At 48.4% G+C, this 14,811-nt stretch overlaps 4 protein-coding genes across 4 annotated transcripts, besides 2 other annotated features; 3 read left to right on the forward strand and 1 right to left on the reverse strand.

Moving 5' to 3' along the window:
• Window positions 1-3: 3 nt before the first annotated feature.
• Window positions 4-95: a repeat region.
• A 451-nt stretch (window positions 96-546) lies between these two features.
• FPSE_09943 (uncharacterized protein) lies at window positions 547-928 on the forward strand (the record flags this gene model as incomplete). Its single annotated transcript, XM_009263060.1, has 2 exons — window positions 547-566; window positions 625-928. 2 exons carry the CDS (start codon window positions 547-549, stop codon window positions 926-928), a joined length of 324 nt encoding a protein of 107 aa, XP_009261335.1.
• A 5,495-nt stretch (window positions 929-6,423) lies between these two features.
• Window positions 6,424-6,476: a microsatellite.
• A 539-nt stretch (window positions 6,477-7,015) lies between these two features.
• Window positions 7,016-9,004, forward strand: FPSE_09942 (uncharacterized protein; the record flags this gene model as incomplete). Its single annotated transcript, XM_009263059.1, has 1 exon — window positions 7,016-9,004. The coding sequence occupies one exon, from the start codon at window positions 7,016-7,018 to the stop codon at window positions 9,002-9,004; it is 1,989 nt and encodes a 662-aa protein (XP_009261334.1).
• A 543-nt stretch (window positions 9,005-9,547) lies between these two features.
• On the reverse strand, window positions 9,548-10,305 carry FPSE_09941 (uncharacterized protein; the record flags this gene model as incomplete). Its single annotated transcript, XM_009263058.1, has 2 exons — window positions 9,548-10,113; window positions 10,164-10,305. The coding sequence occupies 2 exons, from the start codon at window positions 10,303-10,305 to the stop codon at window positions 9,548-9,550; spliced, it is 708 nt and encodes a 235-aa protein (XP_009261333.1).
• A 984-nt stretch (window positions 10,306-11,289) lies between these two features.
• FPSE_09940 (uncharacterized protein) lies at window positions 11,290-14,277 on the forward strand (the record flags this gene model as incomplete). Its single annotated transcript, XM_009263057.1, has 1 exon — window positions 11,290-14,277. The coding sequence occupies one exon, from the start codon at window positions 11,290-11,292 to the stop codon at window positions 14,275-14,277; it is 2,988 nt and encodes a 995-aa protein (XP_009261332.1).
• Between the last annotated feature and the right edge of the window lie 534 nt (window positions 14,278-14,811).

Raw genomic sequence — 14,811 nt, forward strand, 5'->3', positions numbered from 1 at the left:
GGATCCCGTCCGCTCTCCCATAGATAAGCTGGTAAGGGGCGGATTAGTAGTTGGGTCGGTGACGACCAGCGAATCCCCGCTGTTGTATGTTTTTTTTGGTGTTTATATCTTTTTGTTCTTGATGGGCTTTGATCCAGCAGATGTTCGCCCGCGAGCTGTGTCTCTTATTTAGACATCGCAGCATAGGTAACATAGCGATCTCTGTCGAGGGGTTCCAATGGAGAAGCGGCTCATCAAAAAGTGATTCAAACATACCATTCCTGTGTGTTTCTGGTAGGGTCGTTTTTTTCGGATTGGCCTGGCTAGATATTGGTGGAACTCTCAGAGAACTCGGGATACCGTCAAGTTCTTTCATTCTGCCCAGTGATCACCGCTGGTTGCACAAGGTTCGCTAATTTAAGGTTAATGAATAAGTGCGTTTTGGTCTTTCTTTGCGACAGAACAACCGACCAGCCACAACTCTTTCTCCCTAACGCATGACTGTGCAATCACATCACCCTAAGAGCAAAAGAACAATCAACACTTCATATCAGATTATTTTCTACTATGGCCGAAGAACAATCAAGGTATGTTTGCGTCAAAGCAGAAGCTATTCATTACTGCTAACACGAATTTTGCGATCAGCAGTGCCATTGAAGATGGCAAATCCCTTCACCAGGTGTTCCTGCAGAAAGGTACCGATCCCTCCGAAGTTGTTGACCTCATCAAATCGACTGTCGGACATGACTACATCTCCCCCTGGTCAGATGCAGATGATGCATCAATTTCTGCGCAATTCAAGGCCATGTCAAGCCAGATTGCGAAGGTGAAGGACCACAAGGACATTGTGCGTGTAATTAAGGTTGAGTTTCCTGTCCAGGACATCACCACGCCCAGAGGACGAAGATCTTTTGCTGAGAGCAATTACTATATTCGTCCAATCAACTAGGATAACGTTGACCAATGTAATGCAACTGGCGCCATTCTTAAGACCATTCTTGAGGATCGGATTGGAAAGCCCATGATGATGGATGGCAAAGTCAGCAAGTGGCGAGCAAGCATGACCGATGAACAGATATCCAAGGTTGAGAACCTCGACGGCGTCAGAGTTGTAAGGAGGGAACACAGAGGGAAACGAGGCAGTTTACCACCAAGGATTTAAAAGCCTACAGAGTCCTTAAACCCACTAGGTCCGAAGAAAGAGAGTTCGACGCAAGGCCGCCGCTACTGAATTGGTTGCTATAAGTCAGCCTCGGTATGTGGAGGAGAATGTGCCATCAATTCAAGTGCTTTCTTCTGACTACTCTCTACGTATAGTACAACCGCTGCTTGAATGACCTTAAGGACTACGTATGTGAAAGCCATGGAGGGTCAGGGAGCTTTATATGCCACCTCGAAACAGATTATGAAGCACAACACAAGCTGAGCTAAAAACTTCCGTTCTATTAGTATTAATCAGCTTCTAATAACTTAAATGAATTCCTGAATGTTGTCCCACAAATCAAGGGACAGGCTCGACAGAACCCTCCGTGCGTTTATCTGCTAGATCTTTTTATCTAACCGGCCTGGACCAGATGTTAGCGAAACTCTCCTGAAGAAGGTGCCAATAGCGATAAGCCTTTGTTGCATTTAGGAACAACTACTAGTCATTCTAGAATCGTTCAGGATGCGTCTGCCCAGTTTCATTGACGGACAATGTCGGAGGCCGTTGCGCCGTGGTGCTGTATCTGTCTATGCGTGTCCATTCAGCTGTTTTAACTTGAAGGGTCCTAAGTGACTATAATTGGGCTTCGAACACCAATTTTCATATATATATATCTGTGTTGCAGATTCAGTCGGTTGAGAAACGTGTCGGCTCTCAAGTTTGTTTCATCGCTGGTAACCCAATATGTGTAGATCAACTTCCACCACTCACGAATTTACTGGCTCTCATGCTGGTCAATATTTATTCACTATGGTATACTAATATAAAATGTATTCTCTGATACAATATCACAGGATTGCTGTTGAAGCATTTGGCTTGTTGTGAAGATAGATATCAGTTACAAATCAGTTTATGAAAACGAGTACATTTTAGGTCTTTACTGAGCGATGTCATGAAGTCTCTGTCCTGCACGTTGACAAATCACCAAAAAGACACAGAGACGTCCTTGGCCTTATACTTCAAAAGAATACAATTAGACACCAATTAATAAAAGCCAGGGAACATCTTCCAAAAACCTATGTTCGTCATGGCATGTGGTTGATTTAGGCTACCCTGGACATGGCGTTGGAGAAACAGCCGCTTCCACACCTCGACCACAAAAGCAATAATGTTCCCTAGATGTCAGCTAAGTTTGAGATCGCCATAAACAATGACATATTGGGCAATTCATATTCGGATCTACGATTGACAATAGAGATTTGCCACCACCTGCGTCGCATGTTGTCTCATTGTGTTACAGAGAAGAACAGTGTCTTGTCGTATTACAAACGAATGCAGCTACTACTGGCCGCTGATATCACACGATAATATTCTAAATGCAGCTGCCACAGGCAATTGAAAAGCTGGCCACTAAGCTTTAGGCTATAGAAATAAACGATTTGAGATTGTAGGTTAAGATAGCATAAACTCAACTTCTCTTGCGCGTAACCCGCTCAGCTACTGGACCTCTCGAGGTCTGGAGAGCGAACAAAAGTCAAGCATTTTCGCTGACTGCATCGCATTAGCTGCAGATTACAAGCAGATCAACCTGGCGAGTCGCGCAAGTGAAACACAACCTGCAGATCTGGCTGCACGACTCGGGGAGAACAAACTGACGTCGTGAAGATGCAACTACACACGCGACAAGACCCTTTATGATCCGCTACCAGCGGTCGACAATTTGGAGACCCATTGTTGGCCAAGATGACAGACCTTCATTCCAGAAAGACAGTCAGCTCGGATTGTACGAAAAAGTTAAATCTAGGGCTGAAGCCGATTCGGTGGTCATCGGCAGGCAAGAGAGAGGCGGGGGATCAAACAAAGTTCAAGCGAACGGAACGTATCGAAGCACATGGCGAGTGGAGTTGATCCTTTGAGATCCGAGGGGAAAGAAGACAATGATTGCTGTGAGGTGAAAAGTCAAGCTGGAGGCTTGCATGTAGCATGTCACTGTACGGTACCTTGGGTGGGAAGACTAATGCAGTGCGGTATCAGCCGACTTCGGAGAATCAATGATGGGGAAGTGAGACAGTGGGATGCCATCTGGGGTACCACGATGGCTGAGGTGATACACAATAATACAAGCACAAGGTTGGTTGCCATGGTTTGAGATGCCACAAGGGAGGCCTGAAGGGTAAAAAGCCAGCTGACGAAGAAACGTTGAGCTAGCATGACATGGAGGCTCTGTACGATGCAACACTGACAACAAGACAAAGAAACACCAAGGTTTCAGTCTGCAAGCGGTGTGCATGAAGTAGTTGCACTACGAGACAAAGAGATCCATGTGTGTGTCTAGCCGTCGACGTCTTGCTTGAGCAAGGAAATCTCGTCAATTAATCGAGATGTTGGCTCTACGGGGCCGTCAAAAGCAAGGCCGAATCGTATAATAACTTGGATAGAAGCACGGGAAAGGGCTAAGAAACGGATGCTACCCGAGTACCGGGGCTCAGGATAACAAGAGCCGCATCAATTCGACAAGGATAGACTCTGGTCCAGCAGTGTCAGGAGAGAGAGCTGCGTTTCGATACATAGAACAGCGGAAGTTTGTTTCTATCGTGATATGAAATGGCGGAGGTCAAGATCCTTGATCATCAGAGGGTCTCGTGTACAGGGACGGTTCCGGGGATAGAACAAGGGCGGGCGGATGCGGTGAGTGCGGGGGATCAACAGGGTTATGTACTGTACTGTATGTACCTCACTGCAATCAAGGTACCTGGAGACGAGCATCACCAACTGTTTATGGCGGTGATGGACATGAAACCGATAATGGCTTCTGTCCCGTGGTTCCACCGCATATCTGGTGGTGGTGGTGGAGAAGAACTGTTGAATGCAACAGTTTATTTACTGTGGCTGCTGAAAGTAAGCATTGCTCAGTCAGATGTTGTCTCTCAAAAGTGGTCGCTCCTGGAAGCCGCTGGGAGCAAGTATGATATCGTATCGTGATGGAGGGTTGAGAATGAGTGGCTGTCTTGGATGTGACGGCATAAGATTGATGGTGCGTATTATGCATGCAGCAAGCAAACAAGCGCATCGGAAGGGATGGATGGGATGGGACGAATGTGTCGCGTGGGGGATTTTTAGTTAAACTCACTAGAAGGAAAAAAGTCAATGTTTCTATTATTGAACTTTGATCACGATAGCTTCAAAAAATTGGAATTGAGAGATGCCGACATTTAAAAGAAAATTAAGAATGACACGCAATTGATGCCATGCACATTTCACACTTGTCTCAGATTATCTCCTACAAAAACAAGGAAGACAGAGACTTTGAGTGAGACGCCTATCAATTCATCCTCAACGGAATACACAACAATTATGGCGTTGTTCTGCTGTGCAACACAAAACCTCAACAGTGGTTGCATCTAGCTACGGCTGGCTGCGCACTGCACTGCAACCATCAGGGAGGGAATCAGATCTCACAGCGAGAAGAGAAAAGGGGGCTTTTTTTTTGTTCTCTTGAGGCTCTATGGCTTTTAAGCGAAGTTCCGAGGGATGGTGTGAAGACGCCCAGTGAGAGAGATAACGGACCTGACGATGGAGGGTTACAGTGGAAAATACCATCCACCCATCTCTGAGAAAGAAAGAGTAGGTATCCGTGGAGATGAAAGAAATGGGAGAATTTTCTTTCTGATGGTTTCGCTATTACATACTGCATTGCCATTTTTCTTTGACTCGCCACGAATCAACTGCAGGATCCCGAGTCTTTTTCTTTGGCCTCAAGTCTAGTTTGTTTCGTTTTCACCTCTTTTGAAGTTTTGTGCATGTCTAGTTTTCGTTTATTCTGCACTTTATTAGTCTGGACTGAAATGGAGTCGTCGTTTACTGTAGGTACAAGAATATGTACGGAGTAACTAAGGTGGTCATGGATCAGAGTTTCGCTTCACTTTGGTTCCAAGATAGTGGATGGATGCTCTGTAAATAGTCGGTGAGGACGACAACTGCAGGAACAAGACTCAGAGGACTACTCAGCGGCCTTCCGGGGGGCTTGCGGCTTCCGGGGCCGGGCGGGAACACTACAGGAGCCCCCCCGGTGAGCGCGGAAGCGGGTGGCGAGCAGACGTAGACGCAGGCAAGTTTGTTTGTTCGTGTCGTGGACGGTACAGTATCAGTATCAGGTTATGTCTATTATCGCACAGCTTATTATAGGGATGATATGAGATCATCGAGCGCCTGGTCACAGTTGGATTGGAATTGTTGGACGTGGGGAGCCGTCTTCGGCAGCTGCGCTTGTAATTAATCTGAGTCTGTAGGGAAAAGTCACCAGCCTGTGTGAGTTGAAGAGGTAAGTACTGTAGACCCTGAGTCAGACTGTTATCTCGCCCCAAAATCATGATTTGAGTACAGTATAAACCTGACTCTTGTCTATTGTGCACTGTATGTCTACTCTTCCCTCCCCATGTTAATAAAACCCCACCATGAGACTCCAAGACACCCCCACCAAGAACTGGCCTGGGCTTTCGGTGACAGAAATAATGAGACATGGTTCCCACGGGGAATCCGCTTTGATGGCTGGGGTAATGGCATTGCGTGGACCAACTATCGTGAGCTTCATGTGAAGATACAATTGTTGCAGAGTATCTATCCGAGCCCAGCTCAGGAGCGAAAAAAGGAGGTTGTTATTTTCAGATACGATGATAGGTACTCATGGTCCCATTTGCAAGGCACATGTTGATCAGTATCGCCACCCACTCCAGCTACAGCAGGTCCCTTGAGATCATCTTTCAGGGTATGACAAGCGACAAGCTCCATTGGTGCAGAACCCTTTTCCTTGTGTTCCAGGGGTCTTCTTTTCTCTGTCACTGTATTTTTACCTCGGGAACTGAAGTCCGCCCTACGTACCTAGGTCGTCAGATCTAGAGGTGGCATGTCAGAAATAGTCAGAGTTGTCCATGTGGTTTATTTTTCACTTGGCGTCGACATTCAATTCAATTCACCCTCTTTGACTATCTAGAAGAATAAGTTGGTACCGAAATGGATGCATGATGGCTTGCGCTCGGCGATTCGATAGTTTTGTGGCGGTATCCATTGAGAATACACTGAGACTGACCGAACTCGAATGGATGAATGAATGACATGGATGTTTGGTTTGGGACCTTGACTGAAATGTGAACTTGTGACCGCCGGCGTCGGACGCCAGCCATTTTTCGATTTGATCCGTACAGTAGTCTCATACATGGGAGAGACAGAGAGATCAAAGCATTCATTCATCATCAATTAATTAATCAATCTACCCCATGTACCACTGCCCACTGTCTACCGAAACCAGACCAGACCGAACCAGACCAAGACCAAGACCAAGACCAAGACCAGGCCACTGCAGGACAGGCTTATCGCATGCTCTGGCTCATGACCCTTTAAAGCCAAAATACCCAAGGTTGCCCACCCAGATGGTCTCTCTTTTCGTCTCCATACCTTTCTAATTCAAACCTACCTACCGCTTCTCACCATACTTTTGTCTCGTCGTCACTACACGAGACCACACCACACTACACAAAGACAACCAGCCTAACTTAACTTTAGCAAACCACCATCACATTTTTTAATCCCTATCGTCACCTTTTCTCTCTCCTCTTATATTTTTTAAATCTTTTCTACTCCTCTGCAATATATTATTTTTATTGCTGCCGAGACCAATCTCTCCGGTCGCCCTTGTCCAAAGCCCAAATCAAGCATTACTCACTTGTTTTTGTCCGCCCCTGCCCCTCTATCACAGGCCAGGCAAGGTGCAACGCAAAGCGAAGCAACGCAACGTAATAGCAGACCTACCGAACCAAGTACAACCCAGTCGAGTCCGGCGCACGAGTCATCCAATCCGAACCCTGACCTCCCTCCGTCTTTTCTCTTTCTTTCATCATGACCACGCCAGAGAAACCTCGGCGACGGTTTGTTCCAGAGCCCATTGAGACTACCTTTTCGACAAGTCGATCAAGCAAAAACACGAATGACCAAAACGCAATGCGACCCAATCCAGAACCGACACCGGAGCCCTCCCCTCGCTCGCCATCCCCTGGCCTTCATGAACTGCACCAGAAGGCTCGACCCAAACGACGTTTCGCTCCCCAGTTGATTGAATCCTCACGCAGGAGTCGCAGAGTCGGAGATGCTGGTCCCGCGACCAAGCCTAGCGACAAGACCGATATCACCCCCTACACAAGAAACATTTACACCGCCACAAAACATCGCGGAAGGAGACGAGACGATGCCCACGATTCTCCCTCAAACGGCCCCAGACGCCGTGAGTCCGAAGACGAAAATGTCGTCCAGTTTCTCCTCGAGATCGCTGCAAAGGAGGCAGAGCGCCAGATGCAGGAAGCTGCTATGGCTGCTTTCCCCAACAGCCATGTGCGCGAAGGAAATGTAGACCATTTCTACTTCCGTGAGAGTTCAGGAAGCGATCAATCTCCCGAGAGCACTTCTCCTGTTCACGAGCACCATAACCGCTCAGGCAAACACCATAATAACAATGCGCGGCGGCAGTCGTCCGATAGCAATCTTGGCTGGTGGCACAAGCATATGCAAGAGCATGCTGAGTCCAAGCAGGAACAGCAACAGGACGATGCTATGGCCATCGATGAGAAGCCTGAGATGGATGTTGTGGTTGAAGAGCCAGAAACACCGGCAGCCAAGAAGGAAGAGGACACTATAATGCGAAACGACACAACCGATACGGCGGAACTCGACAAGATGGACCTTGAACTTCCCCCAGATCCGGTGTGGACTACCTCCAATACGCCCCGTGATAGTCCTAGCAAGCATTCATCGATTGGTTTCAGTGGTCCGATTGGAGAGACGCATATGCCGCTGCTTGACACTGAGTCGTATCTGACCGTTGAGCAACGCAGCAAGGCCGCATCGCCTGCACCTGCAGCATCCCGGCATATTGGTGAATCTACCATGCCTTTCATCCCATCGGCACCGACCGTCGGATCCGCAGACACTCCCTTTAGCAAATCTTCACAAATACCCCCAGACACCGGCGGTTTTGCGTCGCGCAACGTTGCCCGGCCCTTTGGACGACCATTCGGAGGCTACGGACGTGCATCGCCTGCTCCCTTATCCCAGAAGAAGCGTTTTGGTGTTACTCCTCCAATGCTCGGCAAAGACCTCGTTTTCCGAAAGTGTCCCTCTCCCAAGCAGACCAAGCTCGAACCCGATCATCCATTTGCAGAACGACATAGCGAAGAGAAGTTCCGGGATGTTTCGGGCCAGAATGGTCTCTGGCGAGGTTACTGCTTCAGATCAGACTCGAACGATCCGTACCTAGTGCCAGCAGACCTGCATGCCCCACCAATGCTTGCTACGCCCAGGCCGGTGGTCACACCCGGTGATGCCTCGCATATTAGCTCTCCACCTTTTACGGACGAGCCTGCCTCCCTCAACGGTACAGCCAATGGCCAAGTAAATGGTACTGCAGATAGCCGGACACGGGCCGGTCCTCCCAAGGGACTCCATATGTTGCATGGAATCAATGAGCGCCTGCAGAAAGAAAAAGCACATGCCGAGCGGGAAGATAAGATTGAACATGAGTTTGACGACAGCTTCGTTACTCAAGTTTACAACTACCTGTCTCTAGGCTATCCTGCTATGGCTCGCGCTTTTGATGGCGAGCTCTCGCGAATTAGTCTCATGAGCATTGAAGATCTCGAGAAGGATGACGAAAAGCAACTTGCCCAAGGTCACCTTGTTGAGTCCGAGAACGATAAGCCTCGTGACCAGAGATGTCCCAGATGGCATGCTCTTCAGTCCTATATCAAGGAATGGGCCAGACAGCATCCCAACCTTGACAGCATGGACCCCGTTGGATGGGGTGTTCGAGAACGACGAGGCAGCTGGGCTGTTTAAGCTGCACATTCTTATTTGTTTTGCACTTTTACGGATTGCGTGTGCTATGTTCAAGACCTCGACTTATAGAGGAAGCGGATCAATTGATTATTACTGTTTCGACCATGGATGGGCGTTGCGTTTGCGCAGCATACGAGGTTGTACGTATGCTTGTCTTTCAACATTTACAATAAGCATGGCGGGACGAGGATGTCCCTGGAGCGGGGTTTGAAGGCTTAAGAGTACCTAGAGGAGGATTGAGATAAACAAAAGCTGCACTTTGCAAAGCGGCTGGTGGTGGATTGTTTAGACATGATGAAAATCGTCTAAAAGACCGAAAGATGAGGCAAAGAAGGAAAGATAGAACGAAAGAAGAGGCTTGAATTGGAAGACGGCGTGTTATAAAGGGCATTGTCGTGCTTGAATGGAGGAGTCTCTAATTGTTAGGTCTTGCTACACGATGAGTGTAGAGAATAGATTTTGCTCTCGTCAGAAAGGATCGAGAGTTTTCGTTCACGGTGATCAACGTCCTCTGTGTGAAATATGCTAAATGGTGTGTCTGAGTTACTTTGAACTGGTTTTACCACTCGCTTCAATGACAGTCCATGTTCTTCCACCGACATTGACACTATCATCCTCATCCAACGTTTCCTCACCCAAGATCTTCCCAATAGGTAATTCTTCGTCGCCCATCCTAACCGTTCTCTTCCATCCACCTTCCGTCCACTCCCACCTCTCCAACGCAATTTTCTCACCAACCCTGATCAGTCCCTGCGCGTACCTTCCCAGCCTCACAACACACCCTCTCGCACCCTTCTCTTCATCATCAGTCTGCAGAACCAACACTCTGACGTCTGGTTCACCTGGCACAGCAGTAGGCGTAGCATCATGCCAGAGTTCTTCATACGCTGTGTCAATACCTGTGTCCGGATTCACCATGCTGCCCTTTTCAAGCGTGAGGTCTTCGCCGGGTTGCGGATACATGAAGCCAGCGTCGTTTCCCAGTTCACGCGAGGATATCCATTGGATAAAGGTTGAGTGAGAAGTCAAAACACCTTCAGCGTCTGGTTTCTGGGTTGACACTGTTGTACCTGCTATAGCCCAGTCCAGACGGGAAAAAGGTAGGATGTCTATGTGTGTTAGTTATAACCATGTGAGTACGAGATGGAGTGTCTTGTACCAGTTGAGTCATCGTCTGATAAGAGGATTCGTAGATCGACGAAGCGTTTAAGTCGTGGGCTTGTGATTACGAGGGTTGTTGTTGGTTCGCTGGGTTCGTCGGGGAGCCAGCGAATGAACTTTCTTATAGAGATTGTGCCCATTTTTGTAGTTATGGAGTGAGTTTGAGGTTGTTGATGATGAGTGAGGGAGGGAGATGATTGGGGTTGAGGTGAGTATGAGGGGGATGCGGGGGCGGAATATGAGCGGAATGAAGCTGGGACTAGAGTGCTAATACCGGAGAACATATCCAGGCAGATGGGTAGCAAAATAATGCCTGGGGACTTGAAGCAATCCAGATGAAATTATTAGACCACTCTTAGGCTATATAAGCACTAAGAGTGATCTAACATTTATGTTGACTACTAAATCAGTCACGGTTTTTATGCAACCCGCCTGCCAGGACAAGTCCTTTAAGAGGCATTACTCGATTTAGATAGCCCAAGAATTACCATAGATAGGTAGGATGTTATGGAGATGTTGCATGTAGTTTCCCTAATCATTGAGCTGAATTAAGTAAGAGAATTGAGCATTACTTTAGAAATCTTGCTGCTTCTTAGACGCACTCATCTGTCACCCGGAGATTACAGGGATATTTGACACCAAAACTTGGACCCTAAAATACTTCCCGAGGCCCTATCAATTCAGGCTTCGGCATTTCCAACAGATAAATAAAACGTCAACGGGAATTACAGAAACCCGCTCTAACATGCCACTCAGTCGGAGCAATATCCATCGGCGAACTATTTCTTGTTTCGCTTATTCATGAGGCGTTCAATAGTCTCCCAGACCAACCCAATCTAGACCCGGTTTCGAAGCGAAAAAGGAAACCACAGCGGAGCTATTGAACAGTAGCTGAACAAACCCGCAAGAAAGGTCTAAAAGGTCATGGCCAAGACTGATGAAAATTTCCAATAATGCCAGGGGCCAGGTTTCGATAATTCAGGGTCCCCGGGAGAGGCGGACGTTGACATGGTGGTATATATCGTGGGTCTGCTCAATGTTGAGAGTATTCATCTCTTCACCTGTCTTTAGTTCAGTCTTTCGTTTTGAGCCTCCCTTTGGCTTATCCGTTCTTTACTTACAAGATGCGCTCAATATCTGCCCTCGTGGCTTTGGCCTTTGCAGCCTCATTTAAACTTGCAGCGGCAGGCAAATGCAAGCCTTCCTCACCTCTTGAGGTAGACACAACAGCACAATCCACTTCCATCATCAGTGGAACAGCAACAAAGTCAGCACCGGCCTCTCAAACCACCGAAGGTCCTATCATCATCACCAATGCTGTGACCAACGGCGACTTTGGAGGTTACGATCCCTCCGCTGACGGCGGCATCTACGCCTTCCAGGCTGGTGGCAGTGCCAAACTTCTCCAAGGTCCCGGACATCAAGGCCAAAGTGAAGAAAGAAACTGTGTACAGCTCAAGACGGGCCTCACCAGAAAGCGACAAACACCTCCCGAGAACCCCTGGATCCAGCAGCAGCTTGAACAGCTGGAGCCCAGCGAATACACCGTTCGCTTCTGGTACTCCGTCGTTAAGAACGATTTGGCCGATACATGCCGTATCGAGGGCTACTATGGCGGCGAACAATTTGGAGCAACTCCTTACTTTCCTGTTGTTAGCGGCGATGGTAACAAGTGGCTCGAGTTTGTTGATAACATGGCTGTTACGACAGACAGTGGAATGATTCGATTTGAACTTGTCTGTGTCAATGGGGGCTCTGCAGAAGCTTACTTTGACCAGGTCTTTGTGTCTAACAAGATCGGTGATGAATGGGTTGATGGTATCTCACTATTCTTCCCTACTTCTAAGCATGCGGCTACCGTTGGTCCTGCTCAGACTAGCACGGCCCTTTCTGTTGACACTGCTGTTACAACTAGCAAGGACATCAACACATCCGATGTGCCTACAACTCAGTCTTCGGAAGTGCCTTCTACCATAGAAGACGCTTTAGTAACCGAAAAGACAACCGACACAGCTTCGACAACTGCACCATCCTCTACTCCCACAGTTAAAGACGACGAAGTTACCCCATCCGGCCCCAAAGTTTGCGCAAAACTTGGAGCTGGCGCTGCTGGTCGAGGTTGCGCCAAGAGGCCATACAGCAGCAAGCAGGGCTACAAACGATTCGGCGGTAGTAAGATCATCAAGGAGCAATGTGCTGCTCTCTGTCTAGCAGACACAAAATGTCAAAGTTTCGAGTGGCTATACTCTGGTAGTGGTTGCGCAAACACATGTAACCTCTTTGCCACGGAATTGGCCGACATAGCTACCAACGGAGGCCTCGACGCTGCCTGGGCTTACGACAGAACTTGCATCCAAGAGGATCAGTGCTCGGAGCAACCTGCTGGAACTGTTTGCGTCAACGTTAACGCTGATACCCCTGCCAAGTCCTGTACCCAACTGCAAGGTGTAGCCAAGGCGTGCGCTAAGCCCTTCCTCACAGCTCCTACAAGGGGAGCCTGTGGTCTTACGAACGAGTGCCGCGATCTTTGCGCCAAATATCCTTCATGTAAGTCTTACTCGGCTACCTTTGGAAGCTGTAGTCTGTACAATGCTAGGTCTTCTGAGGTTGCGGAACCTGCGAATGCGTATAGCTTCTTTTACGATATGGACTGTCATGCTTGTGGAACGGGCAATGCTTACTTTGATTACATCGCTCGTGGTCAGGATCCGGATAACTTGCCTCAGTGGACATGTCCTGTTGATGGAAAGACAACTCTGGCTGTTTCAACAACTGCTGAGCCGGCTGTTGTAACTACTTCCAGTGTTGAAGCAACCACCAGTGCAGGCCCAACAGAGAACGAAAACGCCATGACCACAACGGTGCCAACCACTACTGTCGCACCTCCTTCTGCTACGACTTCAATCTGCCCCAACGGTGTTCCATCTCCAGGGCTTTGCTCCAGTGCGAACCCAGTGCCATCAAAGGCACTCTGTGGAAAGCGTGGCTGGCCCCAATTCATTGACGCTTACGGATATGGCCTTGACGACCGTCCAAATCAGCGCTCCGTCGAAGATTGCGCCCTAATCTGCAAAACCGACCGTCAATGTTTGGCCTTTGGTTTTGACGACAGCCAGCCCAGACTCAAGTGTCTGCTTAGTTCATCAGACTTGGAGGATGCTTCTGTCGATGAGAACTCTGGTAGCAATGCTGTTTGGTACGACATGAAGTGCATGTCCTGCAAGGTATGCGGTGAGAAAGAAACTGATCCTACGCCTTCACCACCTGAGCTGGGCTGCTCGGTACTCAGTGACAACGCTGGTTGTAGATACAAGGAGAACGGCGAGTGGCCTATTGGTAACAACGGAAGAGGTGTTACTGGCTACACCTGTCATAGCAACGGAAAGGTCACACTCGGAGAACCCTTTTCAGCAAGTACTGATATCTGGCCACGGCAAGCGTCTGAGATCCAGTGTACGGAGACATGCTTGCAGCTCGAGAACTGTAAGTCTTCTGCATTCAACAGAGATACATTCCGCTGTGAGTTCTTCAGCACATCTCTTCAAGATGCCGGGTATAGGTTCCGCGATGGTAGTAATGTGTGGTATAACGACAATGCATGCTTTGACTGCTCGGGGCTGTGCAAGGAGCCTCCGCGGAGAGGACACACTGGGACTGAGAGCGTCTCTTTCTTCCCTCCGCCTACCGAGGCTCCTACGACTATGAGAACCTCTACTCGTCCTGTCGACCAAGAACCTGTCACCACATTTGCTGCGACTAGAACCACATCTGCCGTCAGTGAGGCCGCTACATCAACTGCCCCTCAAACTGAGCCCACAGCCTGCTCCGTACCTGTGGCTTCTCTTAGTGACAACGTTACCTGCGGTCTTCCAGGCGTGAGCAACGCGGCGCAATCCAAACAGGTCGACGGCTATTTGATCAAGGTCACAGGAACCTTGGAGAAATGCGCTCTTGAGTGTCTGCAGATTGCTGAATGCAAGGGCTTCGTCTTCCAGAAGGACACTGCCAAGTGCAATGTGTTTACAGCCGGGACAGCGGAGCTGGAGTTGGTTTATCATCCCCCATCAGCTGATCGGTTTTATGATAGGGATTGCTTCAAGTGTGGATCTTGACAGGGTCTCGGACATTTATCATGATGTATTATACGGATGTGCTTCAGGTGTTAAGAACATAAGGCTGGCAACATGGGACGAAAGTTCTCTTAATGTAGCAATCCGGCGCGCATTGCCTTATCAATCTCGAGTCAACTTCCCATATAGGCGCCTAAAGCGACGCAGCATTTCTTGAGCCAAGCACAGCTCCACGTCATGTAATCCGGTAATAAGCCCAGACTACCATCATGAAACACAGCCAAGAGTCGCTTGCTCAGCGACAACCGCCCAGACGTTTCATTATTTCCACTGTTTCTCTGCAGCATATGGAGAACCGCTCTCTTGGCGTTCGGTTGGTTGGGCTGCCCAGGCGGGAATATAGCTGTCCTCCAAACATAATCCAAGGTGTGAGGCTCCTGGCCATTAGGGTTAATTTTAAGGATGCTCTGTTAATCTCTTTATCGTGGGGGATGATGGGAGATCCATTTGTTTATATATATATATATGGTTCTTCGTTTGATATATGAATGTTTTGATACCTCCACTATCCATTCT

Source organism: Fusarium pseudograminearum, chromosome 2 (assembly GCF_000303195.2).
Source record: "Fusarium pseudograminearum CS3096 chromosome 2, whole genome shotgun sequence".
Lineage (NCBI taxonomy): Eukaryota > Fungi > Ascomycota > Sordariomycetes > Hypocreales > Nectriaceae > Fusarium > Fusarium pseudograminearum.